Source organism: Podarcis pityusensis (assembly GCF_964106645.2).
Source record: "Podarcis pityusensis genome assembly, chromosome: 1".
Classification (NCBI taxonomy): domain Eukaryota; kingdom Metazoa; phylum Chordata; class Lepidosauria; order Squamata; family Lacertidae; genus Podarcis; species Podarcis pityusensis.
In genome coordinates this window covers 44051064-44063957 of record NC_138028.1, presented here as the reverse complement: position 1 = coordinate 44063957, position 12894 = coordinate 44051064, and the positions used below count along the sequence as shown (strand labels likewise).

Sequence of the window (12894 nt, the reverse complement as noted above, 5' to 3'; positions counted from 1 at the left end):
AAGCAAAAGCACTGAAGGAAGGCACAGATCAGAGCCAGTGAGGGGCATAGTGTGGGAAAGAGTCCTGGAGGCCAGCTAGAGAGGACTAGAAGGCCACATGTGGCCCTCCAGGACTGAGGTTTCCCACCCCAGCTTGACAGTGCCATTTAACAGCACTTCCTTGTCTCTTGTTAAACAACCTCTACCTTTGTTTCTCGTTTCGTGTTCCTTGGGTGGTGGATAACAAAATGTGACAGTCGATAAGTCAATTCTGAAAGGACTTAGAAGTATCTTGACATAGAGCCCCTCCATAGCATCAGTCTCAGATCAAATATTCCACAGCAGGAGCAGAACCAGCGCAGTACATTTTGCTGCCTGAGATGAAAAAGAATTTCATGCCCTGGACAGGCCGCTGAATCTTATTTCAATACTGGCAATGGGATAGTACCCTCTGTGGCACCTGAGGGCAGCAGGCAGGTTGTGGGGGCACAGAGCAGGCCAGAAGGCATGCACAGCTCTGTCCTCCAACAAGTTACAGCCAGGGGGCTGCTTCCCAGCACCAGCTGCCTGAGGCAATCGCCTCACTCTGTCGAATGGCAACACCAGCTCTGATGAGGAAGTTTTGAGAAGTTGCTGGCATGAGACTTCACAAAGCAGCGCTTGATGAATGGTTTATAGCAGGAGGAAAGGCTTCAGCAGCTGCAGTGCTAAAGTAGTCATGCATCATGAGAAAGCTGGTACACTCTTATCCTTCCCTTCAATTTTGTCTACTCAACCTTGAGAACAATGTTTTAAGCGGTAGTTTGATCTTGGGAGAGGGGACGTGGGTGGTGCTGTGGGTTAAACCAGTGCCACTTGGGCTTGCCGATCAAAAGGCTGGCAGTTCGAATCCCTGTGACGGGGTAAGCTCCCGTTGCTTGGTCCCTGCTCCTGCCAACCTAGAAGTTCGAAAGCAGGTCAAAAAGTGCAAGTAGATAAATAGGTACTGCTCCGGCGAGAAGGTAAACGGCGTTTCCGTGCGCTGCTCTGGTTTTGCCAGTCATGCTGGCCACATGACCTGGAAAAAACTGTCTGCGGAAGCAGACAAAAGCCGGCTCCCTCAGCCTGTAAAGTGAGATGAGCGCCGCAACCCCAGAGTTGTTCGCAACGGGACTAAATTGTCAGGGGTCTCTTTACCTTTGATCTTGGGAACAGTCAAGTTTGTTTCTATTTTGAACCTTTTATAAAAGCAACAGTAAAGTGATGGCATGAAGGGAATAAAAAGCAAGCACTAAGACACAGTACATATTTTATTTTAAAAAAGCATAAAAACTAATGACATGCTTCAGAAAATTAGATTTTATATATACACTTGCTCTGCTTGCTAGGTGGCTGCTGCAGGAAACATAAGCTGCAATCTGATGCACATTTGTTTGGGAATGAATCCCACTGAACTCATGAGACTTAATTCCGAATGAAAGAGGCACAAGTGGGAGCTGCAACAAAAGGTTGCAGCATGGACTGCTTCTGTTTAGGGTTCCATCCCACCTCCCCACATTCAAGCAGCATTCTAAGCCACTGAGCATGCTCAGGCCTCTTTAGGGTCCCTCTTAGGTTTGTTTTCCCCTTCATTATTTTTGGTACTTCAAACTTTTAACCTGTTGATACTTCCCTCTTGTGTGGGGGTGATGCTGTTCTGATCACACAAGCAAAGACGCTCACTCTTGAATACTGGAACTAAAGGGTCAGTCTGTTAAACAACATGTTTCACACTGCTTGCTATGAGAGCACAGGTATGGTGAGAAGGCAGTACTTGGTTAACAACTATGTTCTCACCAGTCTCCTGTAAACATGTTTAGTAAACTTGAGGGAGGCAGGGCATAACTTCTAACAAACTCCACTCGACACCCATGTTGAATTATTGCATAGGCCATTCATTGGGAAGGTTTCTGTAGGACAGTTGCTTTGACTGTCTTAATTCAATCAGGTGAGTGTCCATAAAAATCCCAGGTTCAAACAACTGCAGTATGCTGCAGAATTTCCACGCTGGAAATTGCAAAATACTTATTTCACATATGCATTCAGACTCAAAAGTATAATTTGAAACTTGGGCTTCCATCACAATATTTTGTAGAGGAACTGGTGAGTTTTGTTAAGTAGATAGAGGAACTGTTCTAATGAAATTTTTTGATCCCAAATCTAATGCTTCATTCCAGAACACAGAATATGGCTTTCTCAGCATTGACTGCATAGAACCATTTTTAACTCATAAAACCATTTTTAACTCATACCACCAGCAACACATCTATTACTTGCTTTTGGTAACATAGTGCTGTGATGATGGGAAGCCCATATGCACAACAGATACCACGGGCAATAAAAGCATACCACTGATGATGTTTGCACAAATCAAGAACTTTCCCCCTAGCTCATGCTGTTTCTTTATTATTATTATTAATTGAATTTGTATACTGCCCTTCACCCGCCGATCTAAAGGTGGTTCACAACCTAACATATTTATTAATACGTGTAATATTTCTATGCTTGCTTTTCACGAAAACTGAATGCAAACCACCAGACCTTTAGCCACTCCTTTGTTCACACAATCAGCATGGTTACTGTTGCATAAAAGGAGAGAACAGGGCCTAGTTCCAGCTGCATAGCCCGCCTCTCCCCGTCCCAGCTGCTGTTTCGTAGTCATGCTGAAGGATGGTGCTAGAGGCGGGGCAGAGATGGAAAAGCTTTGATGAGTTATTGACTCTGCAAAGTTCCTGGCACATGAGAGTGACCCCTCCAGTCTTTTAACCATCTAGAAAAGCATATGTGAACATTACTGATTAAAACCTGAAAGTGGTAAACGGAATGTGAGAAGGGGCCTTGTCAGTGTCTCTCAGGAGGATCTGTTTGGTGGTTTGAATTCCAGTAATTCTAGATTCCCTTGTTTCACAAGGGGCAGGAAGAAATGTAGCCTCAGTGAGCACTAAATGAAACAGCAAAAAAAGGAAAGCATGACCAGGGCCGTCTTAGGCATATCCGGTGTCATGGCGCAAAGATCCCTCCAAGGCCCCCCTCTTTTCCAAAGTTGTCGACTTGTTGACCTTTTCCCAAGCCTCTGTGGGGGTCGCTCTCCTTCCGCGGAGGCTTGGGAAGGAAGCTGCAGCCCACCAGTCATATAGTTGGCGGGGCACAGCTGGCAGGTGTGCAGGGAAAGGGGGGGCCGCCGGCAAAGGCACACAGCTCCCCCACTCGCTGTGGTGCCCCTGAGAGGCCAGCGCCTGGCGCAACGCGCCAGTAAGCTCAATAGGAAAAACAGCTCTAAGCGTAACTAATAATGCAAACATATTATCAGTGGTATTCTCTTATCATGGGTGGAGTTTTGTTGTGCCAAAAGCCTCTAAGGCAGAGATGGGGAAGATTGTTGCAGAACTGTCCTCACAATCCGTGACCATTGACCCTACTGGCAGAGGCTGGTGGGAGTTAGGAATACAATAACATTGGGAAAGTCAACAGGTTCCCCATCTCTGCTATAAGAGACCTGCAGCCTGGAAACATATATAATACTAGGCATGATCCAATACCCCTGCTCCCACCGCTTTAATACCTATGGATTTCGAACAGCAGAGAGCTACACATACGTTAAGCATTCTCATGGAAACCAGCTGGACCGAAAAATACTTAATTTAAAAATTGATGCACCCAATGCGATTCTGTGGCTGCATATTGAGTACTGCTGCATCAGGGAATTTTTCTAACAGCCCAATAGGAAGAATTTAGGTTTGCTAAAAATTCAGGCAGCCATGGTAAGGTGTAATGCCCTAGGCATACCTTATGTTAGGAACAGCAAAATACAGAAACACTGACTGATTTACACATTGTCAAAGTAGTCTTCTTCAAAGTGCGTGTTATTCTTTTCAGTTATGATTAATCAAAACAGGCTTATTGGAAAAATGAGAGCTCAAAAATGAACATTTCATTCTGTAAGGTTACCAAAATACGTGAAGTTATGCTCCAATGCAGTTGAATCTCTGCAGAATGCTGGAACAACCTCTAATGAAGTAAGCCAGTGATTCTCAAAGTCTTTCTGACTGAAAACTACTTCTCTGCATGGAAAGCATTCCATTGGTACCTACTGAGTTTTTCTGCTGATGTCAACTGAGCAATTTCCTTGCTGCAGCTAATATTAATTTTTTTAGGATAAAGTTTATAAAATAAACGTCTGTTTTTAATTTAAAGTTCTGCCTCTTACTATCATTATAGACCTCCTTTTCGTATATGCACTTTTTGTACTTTGTCCACACAGCGCTATCCTAGATGTGTCTGCTCAAAAGTAAGTCCCACTGAGTTCAGTGGGATTTATTCCTAGATAGGTAAGTATGCTACTGCAGCCTTAGTATCAAATTTTCCCATGTGCTAACTGCTTGTCCTACACTGGTCTCTCAAAGTCTGTCTGAAGTTTGGTTTCGTCCGTATGCATTTGTCACCCTGTCATAGAGTTTTGCTGACAAGGCAACTGTGCATACAACCAACTTCACGTCAAACATCGAAAAGCAAAGAAAGACAAGAAAACCCAGTCCTGCAGTGTGGGAGAAGGCCAACTCTGCAGGGAGATGTCAGAACAGCCTTCACCAACTTGGTGGCCTCTAGATGTTTTCTTCTACAAATCCCATCAGCTGCGCTGCCTGGCGCTGATAGGAACTGTAGCCAAAAAAGATCTGGAGGGTATCAGGCTGGCAAAAACCGTGCCTGCATGTTGCTGCTTAGCTGCCAGCCTTGAGGAATGCTTCCATCCAACAACCAAATACTGTAACAATCTGAGAAACGGCGCAAGATTTCTTCATTGTACAGAAGCAGCCAGTTTGAGAACCACTGAGGTAGACAAGAGGACTAGGTGGTACTGCTAAACTACTGTTCCCCCTCACGCCCTTAAATACAGTATCCATCAATAGCAGATCATTTCCCCACCACATGTGCTGGTCCCAATCTTCCTTGCTCAGAGCTGGAAAATCTTACCAAAAAAGAGAGAATGCTGAGTAGCACCCTGCTCAACTCCAATATTCCATTATCAATTCGGTTGACAAACAGGCATTCGCTGGCTGTAAGTACAGACTAGGCCACTCCCACTGGATTTCATTTCACCATTGCAGGAAGTTAGTTTCAGAAGGCCAATAGGTGATAAAGATTTGTGGTCATTTTGAGCATGAGCCACAGCAACTCAAACAGCTGCAGAAGTAGCTCATTTTACAGCTACCTATGCTGGTTAAAAGCAGCCTACAACTGTCTTTGTAAAGCAGTACCAGATGATGATAAAAATGCACACATCTTATTGGAGGAGAGTGGAGTGTCATTTCCCCCCCCCCCTTCCTTTCAGGCTAACATCGTTTTGGTCCCATCTCCAAATCATAAAGAAGGCTCCTGGCTTCCCCCTCAGATGCGTCCGGATGCCTTTCGCTTTCAGCATCACTCCCAAGGCACAAGGGGCTCATGATGTAACGATAGTCACTCGTGACAGCGGCAGCAGCTGCTCCTGCAATGTTCGCGTCACCGTCCAATGTTCCAAAGGGACAATCCGTTGAGGGGTCATTCCTGTAGGCTTCTTGTGGCTTCCCAATGTTGACATACAAGGGGTCCTGACTGGATGAGAGCAAAGACAGTCTGGCCAAGATCATTTCTAGTTGCAGTTTCAGGGCTCCGAAGCTGGGGCGTAGTTTAGGTTCTGAATGCCAGCATCTGCACATGAGATCGTAGCTGCACGACAAACAGAACAAAACAAAATGAGAAAAGAAGCACCTCGGGACAACCAAAGGCTGTGTAAGCTGCACTGGGAACATATATTTATATATTAAAAATAAAAGCTGCATACCAGTGTGTGTTCCCTCTGCCCAGTGGAACACAGCGGTTAAATAGATTTGTTTCTGTTTTGAATGCAAAATACATTTTCAAAAGCACGTTGGCAAAAGCACATTGAAGGCAAGCTGAACAGTATCAAAATAATATGGAAGAATCTCAATTAAATCATGCAACCCACCCCTCTGTCCATTAAGAAAGCATTCTCTACAATGGGCACAGCCCAATGGGACTTCCTCCTATCTGAGCTGGCCCAAAGTATGGCAGTATTTTTGTGGAACTTCTGCTTATCATAGTGTGGTCTGCACTGTAGAAGAAAATGTTCATGTTTGGAAAACCAAATGGCTTAATAAACTACTCACACATCTTCCAAGCACTCCAGGGGCTGTTTCAGTCTGTTTCCACTGATGAGGTAGTTGTAAATTTCTGCATTCTCAATGCCTGCATAAGGAGTTTGCCCCCGCGTCACAATTTCCCACATTGTCACACCAAATGCCCACTGAAATACAGTAGGGGAGGGGGAAAATATAGTTAAACAAATGGGAGAAGCATATTTAAAAACAATTTCAGGAGAAGAAACATGCTTAGAATATCAGTCGTCTTTTTTTCAGTCTTGCTCCCAGTATAATCGGACAGAGATGATTCCAGGATTTCCTGTTCCAGTGCAGTTCAGTCTGAGTGTGTCAAAGGACTGTGCTTTCAGTCATAATTTTCTATCTTTCCTCCTTCTGTAAATAATCCTAAATAATATTAAAAGCGGTTCTTTACTGCACAAACTGAGTATCATTTTAACAGGCCCAGAAAAGACAACTAACTCCTAATAGGTATGTAACTCATTGCTTTTTAAAATCCAGTTGTTAATGAACACAAACACCCCTCTTCGGCCGAGGACTACCACAACATTACACTAGAGGGGGCAGTCTTCTTTTCGCAGAGCAATCGCGCTGTATTAACAAAATGCGATGTTTGTATCCTTACATGGGAGCCCAGGGTAGCATACAATATGACAATCAGTGATCTTTCTCAGTAATTGCACCATGTTAGAACGGTGTGAATCGTATTGTGACGTCTCTGGAAGCTGCACAGAAAACCAAGTTATAATGGGCAGCATACAAATGTAAGAAATGTGTTCTTTCCATTATGTGTGTGTGTTGGGGATGAATGGGCAGGAGAGGACTATTCTTTATGGGCTTCCCAGAAGCATCTAGTTGGCCACTGTGAGAAACGAGATGCTAGGCTAAATAGATCTTTGGTCTGATCCAGCAGGGTTCTTCTTCAGTTCATAGAAAAAATGATGTTCCCCACAGAACACTGTGCCTCTGGCCCACCGTCTAGTTCCCATGACTCAGTGTTCTTCCCCTGCCTCCACTTCCCTCCCTTTCCGCTGTTGTTCCCCTAGCGTCAAAAGCACCATGTGTGCCCTGATGACATGATATAAAGAACAGCAACAACTCTGCAAACGCTTCTTTTGTTTCATGCTGCTTTATGTTTCAGAGCTCCGTCACAGCCCTGGTGACGTGCAAGGCACTTTCACACGCACACCACACTTCGATTTTGCAAAATTGCCAGCATTGGCTTTGGACTGAGAAGCGTGATGGTCCCTCATCACAGGCAAATGCCACAGAAAGCAGCTTGGCCAGCCCTATGCTTGGCACTGGGAAACGTTGAGCACAAACGTTGTGTGATATTAGCCCAGGGCTTCCAATGTGCTTTGCTCAGTGTTTCCCAGTGCCAAGCATAGGGGAGGCCAAGTTGCTTTCTGCAGGGATTGCCTGTGCAATTGAGCCTCCCAATTTCCATATACATATCCCTTGTCCACAGCTGACATCACATTTGGGGCAGGTGAGTGTGGCTTGGGGAAAATGGCCTGGCAGGCCAAACGGAGACCTGTGCCAGGCCAAATTTGGCCTGGCAGGCTGGAGGTCCCCACCCTGGCTTATGCCTGGATAAATGTGATCGTCTTTAAGGTGCCACAAGAATCTTCATGGTTTTTGCGGCAACAGAATTTGTACGTAGGGAAACAGGTGCTCCTGGGAAGAGCAAAGAAGGCTCACCACATCACTATGTGTTGTGTAGAGATTGTCCGCCAGGCTTTCCAGGGCAAGCCACTTCACTGGCAGCTTGGAGGCACAGCCCTGGCGGTAATAGTCTCCACTATAGATTTTCTTTGAAAGCCCAAAATCAGCAACGCACACGTTCATGTATTCATCCAACCTAAAGGAAACAAAAAAGAAGAAGAAAAAAGAATTCAAGCAACTTGGCATACGCAGGAAGAAAACAACAAGTACAGGTTTCTCCTTCAAACACTACCGCCTTCTCTGGCTTGAGAGTCTCACAGGGCTAAGTATGCTTAAGACTATTGGTGAACCTGAGTCATCAGCAGCTAACACCTGCTGAGTAGTCGGCATGACTGGTAGTCTCCCAGCTGTTTACCTTAGGAAGTGAGCTACCTATGTCTAAAGGCCATAGGGCATAGCTCAGTGGAAGAGCAGCTGCCCTGCATGCAGAAGGTCCCAGCCTCAATCCCTGGCATCTCCAGGTAAGGCTGGGAGAGACTCCTGCCTGGACAGCCACTGCCAGTCAGTGTAGACAACGCAGAGCTAGATGAACCAATGGTCTGCCTCAGTAGAAGGCACCTTCCTATGTGACAGGGAGAGGATGCTGGTTTCAAACAGATGAGGTGATTCACTTCAGCTTGCCTCCTTCAAGGAGGAGTGAGAAGAAGCAGGGGAGCCATCAGCTCTTGAAGGGCCCAACAGGCCCCTTCCCCATCCTTCCCAGCAGCTCCTCAAAGACCAGCACACATCCCCTGAGAGGAAAGCTGAAGAGGCCACTGATATCATGAGAAATACCCATGACAATAGCAGAATGGTACCCAAGCATACGTCTGTGTAACAAAGTTGCTATAGATTTTTCCAGTTGCTCCACTTATCTGACTGGTCTAAATTTTCTAAACACCTCTCCAGACAATGTTGCAAAAGAGATTTAAAAAAAAGAAAAAGATGAAGTGCTATATGCATACTAATATCTGTACCATAATATCCAATTCCCCACAGAATGGGATAGGAGAGAGAAGAGGGTTTCTGCTTAGGAAGAGCCAAACACAACCCTCCTTATGGTCTTCCAGACTTGCTTCTGACACTTTCATGGCTCTGTTTGATTTTGATCTGCCTCGTCTCAGTAAAAATAAAGGATGGGATTCACTTGACAAGCCCTATCAGTGGAGCCCTGTGCAAGGATTTCCGCTTATGCAACAGGGCTCCCTGAAAAAATAAGTCTTGGGGGGGGGGGAGGTCATGAGAATCCCGCCCCCAGAACAACATTCAGGGGAGGGGGATTCTTCCATATAGCAAAGTAAAATGCTTGTGCAGAGGGAACATTTGTCACAGCATGATTCTGAATTCTACCCATGTTTTGAATTTTATATTGTGTTATACATTTGAAAACTGTTTGCCACTTAAGAGAGATTTTTCTTTTGATTGAGAGGTATATACATTTGCTAAATAAAATAAACAATAAATAAAATTTGAGGCGGGGGGGAGTAGCTTTTTCCTTTATGTATCTTTCTTTAAAAAAATAAAAATTATCCTCTCCTGCAAGCCTTCCCACATTTTCCTTTGTTGAAACATTTCTCCTTGCCTTGTCTTTCTGAGTCAATGTCACCACCTTCCTGAAATGGTGGGCAGTCTAAGAGATGGGTTATATGAGCTCGCTGCTTGTCTTTTTGGTTAGTCACATCTAAGAACTTCAACAAGAGAGTACACACCCACAGGGAATATATTGGGGGAAAAACATGACAAAATGGCACAGGTTCAGGCTGGGGAGTTGGGAAGGTGTGAAGCTCATGCCATGGAGAAGTGTGAAAGATGCATCCATGATATTAGCGCAGGGAAGGGAAGTCTGTGGCCTTTCAGATGATATTGGACTCCAACTCCTATCAGCCTCAGCCAGCATGGCCAGTGCCCAGGGATGATGTGGGCCAGAGTCAAGTAATATAAGGTAAAGGGTAAAGGGACCCCTGACCATTAGGTCCAGTCATGACCGACTCTGAGGTTGTGACGCTCATCTCACTTTATTGGCCGAGGGAGTTGGCGTAAAGCTTCCGGGTCATGTGGCTAGCATGACTAAGCCGCTTCTGGCGAACCAGAGCAGCACACGGAAACACCGTTTACCTTCCCGCTGGAGAGGTACCTATTTATCTACTTGCACTTTGACGTATATAGACAGCCAAAAGTTCCCCACCCAATAGTTTTCAGAGCACTCATGTGGCGTTGGAAGGGAGGCAAATCACATTTTCCTTGTCAACTCAAAATACTAGTCCGAATGTTGGGAAATTGCAACTTTCCTGCAATGGATGCATTAGCAGCAGGCAATGTTGTTTGGATCTCCTGCAAGAGCTAAGCAATCAATGAATTGTTTCATTGTTCACAAAGGCTCTCCATGACCTAGTTTCCTTCATGGACTTAAGTCAGCTGCAGCCACACCTGGGGAGCCTTGGGCTTTCCCAACTGACCTTTTCTGTTTCTCTTAATCTCTGCAAATGCTTCAGTTAACCAATAAGGACTTTGTGGACTTACATGCAATTCCGAGCAGCAAGGTCTCTGTGGATGAAGTTTTTGGAGCTCAGGTACTCCATGCCACTAGCAATGTCAATCATAAACTTCAAGAGTGTCTGAAGAGGCAGGTTCTGCAGAAAAGAAGAACAGTTATTAAACATCCAATTATTGGACAAACTGCAAATGTTTCGCCATGCTATGTTCAGGCATTTTCCCATTTGTTATCAACTCCAGAGATGACAAACTCTGATTAGAAGAGCCAGGCTGGATCTAGACACATCAAAGAAGTGTTTCAGTTAAATGTGTTGCAAACGTTGTATGAGAAACTGGGTTAGGAAAAATGGAACTCCACAGGACTATATAATTTAAACAATCTTAGTGGCTAGCTCCAATCTGACTACATGCCCCTCTGGGCATCCTTTTATTGTGCAAGCGTGATTATTTGTGCTCATCATGGGTTTGTGCTAATTGCATGGGATCCCACACTCAATACCGTTTGCCCCTGCAAAGGTTTCAGGGCAGGCATTCTGTTTCGTTTCCAGTCAGTGCAGTTCACATACCTTCCTGCTGAAATCCTGTAACTTCTTATATCACAAATGTTCTGGTGGTTTAATCAACCTGCTTTTGTTGTGCTGTAGTTCCCAACAATAGTGCAAAAAACTTTGGGGAATCAACACAGAACTAATAAAGCAGAATGGTGTATGGACTGCCTAGTATAAGGCCACAACTAATGCACTGTTACTGCATCCATTGCATTTAATAAATGTTGCAGAACACAACTGCAAACACACACACACACATGTCTGGAGGTGCCCTGGATGAGCTTTACATGTTTATATGCTGAGCAATGAACAAAGCTTGTAATTTGTCTTCAACTGACAGCAATAAGTAGAATGCCTGAACTTAATGCAGAGTATAAGAGGTCTGCCCCAATACAAAAAGATGCATAGTGTACATTCAACAAATAAAGACGTGTAACCTTCCAATTAATTCTTCTGTGAGAGATCTGGTATGAGAGAGAATCTTACAAAAGGGTTTTCTCCAATCCGGGACATCAGTAGAAAAGAGTGAAGGTCTCCATGCTTCATGAACGGCAGGATAACCATTGGGATTGGAAGCCGGCCTTTAGGCCGATTGCGCAAGCTGACTCCTGATATGAGAGAAGAAAAGAGCAATTAGCAAGTATAGTCATCCCTGATCACCTGCCCAAACATATTGCCTTCCAGATGTTTTGGACTACAGCTTCTATCGTCCCTGACCATTGGCCTACTAAGTGGGGCTGGTGCAAGTTTCAGTCCAAAACATCTGGAGGGCACCGGATTGTACTCCTTTGTTCATAATCTGATAAAAATGCATTGCTATTTTTTCTGGAGGGCTGAATGTCTAAACCTTTGGTCTGATCCAGCCCCTGTGTTCAGTGATATCTATTTTTATTTACTACACAAGAATGTGTAAGCATTAACGCGTTTCCAGATGTTAACCATTCTCCTCTAAGTTGTTGTCAGAAAAAGCTCTGCACTTCACAGTGCCATATAGTATAAATCCAAAAATGGACTTTTTCTTCCTTCCCTTGAACCCAGGAACTTCCCATTTAACGCAACAGGATAGCGTGTGCTCCGATGTCCCATTTCTTAACCTGCTCACCTAATGCATCTCTGTCTACAGTGCAGTGAATGTAATTGTCTGATATATAATGTTTATTTGTTGGCGAAATGAGTGTCAGAGAAGAGAAGCAGCGTACAGTGGTACCTCGGGTTACATACGCTTCAGGTTACATACGCTTCAGGTTACAGACTCCGCTAACCCAGAAATAGTGCTTCAGGTTAAGAACTTTGCTTCAGGATGAGAACAGAAATTGTGCTTCAGCGGTGCGGCGGCAGCAGGAGGCCCCATTAGCTAAAGTGGTGCTTCAGGTTAAGAACAGTTTCAGGTTAAGAACAGACCTCCGGAACGAAGTAAGTACTTAACCCAAGGTACCACTGTACTGTTACGAGCATTTGGAATGTGAGAGCATGTAAGTTCTCAGAGAATTTATACTGTATCAAAACAGGGCAGTACATGACGTTGATGCTGCCGTCTCCCAGTTTAGCACTGCTAGGAATGGCTAGCATGGTGGGGTGGTGCCACAGAGCCACTCTCCCGCCACTTGCATGACTGTTGCTAACTGGGATGGTGCAAGGGCAGTGTGCCTATGCTCCACTGCCCTTGCTGCTGGTAAGTGGCCAGGATGGCATTGTCAGGAGCTGTTGTGCACAGGAGCTGTGAAATACGCTTTGGGTGCTAAATACGAGATGCAAAAGAGCTCACCAATCAGTTTAGTAACGTGCGGATGGTCAAACTCTTTCATGCAGGCAGCTTCCCTCAGGAATTCCTCAATGTCATTGGAGGTGAAGATATCCGCTACAATAAAAGAAAAGAATGCTGAGGTTTCCTTTTGAACTAGGTGGGGGTAACTTCCAAGGAAACAAGCAGAAAAGTTAGAGCTCCTAGAAGCATCGGATACCCTTCATTAAACGTTTCCACTGAGAAGCATACA

At 44.8% G+C, this 12894-nt stretch overlaps 1 protein-coding gene across 2 annotated transcripts in view; it reads right to left on the bottom strand.

The window, feature by feature from the left end:
• Window positions 1–1250: 1250 nt before the first annotated feature.
• Window positions 1251–12894, bottom strand: part of TYRO3 (TYRO3 protein tyrosine kinase) — a 63468-nt gene continuing 51824 nt past the window's right edge. For both annotated transcript variants that reach the window (XM_080996549.1, XM_080996548.1), the window contains exons 14-19: window positions 12666–12758; window positions 11387–11508; window positions 10380–10489; window positions 7857–8016; window positions 6165–6301; window positions 1251–5703 (exon numbers count right to left, since the gene is read on the bottom strand). In XM_080996549.1, coding sequence (XP_080852675.1) covers window positions 5328–5703; window positions 6165–6301; window positions 7857–8016; window positions 10380–10489; window positions 11387–11508; window positions 12666–12758 — 998 coding nt within the window. In that variant the 3' untranslated portion in view covers window positions 1251–5327. The remainder of the gene's footprint in view (window positions 5704–6164; window positions 6302–7856; window positions 8017–10379; window positions 10490–11386; window positions 11509–12665; window positions 12759–12894) is intronic.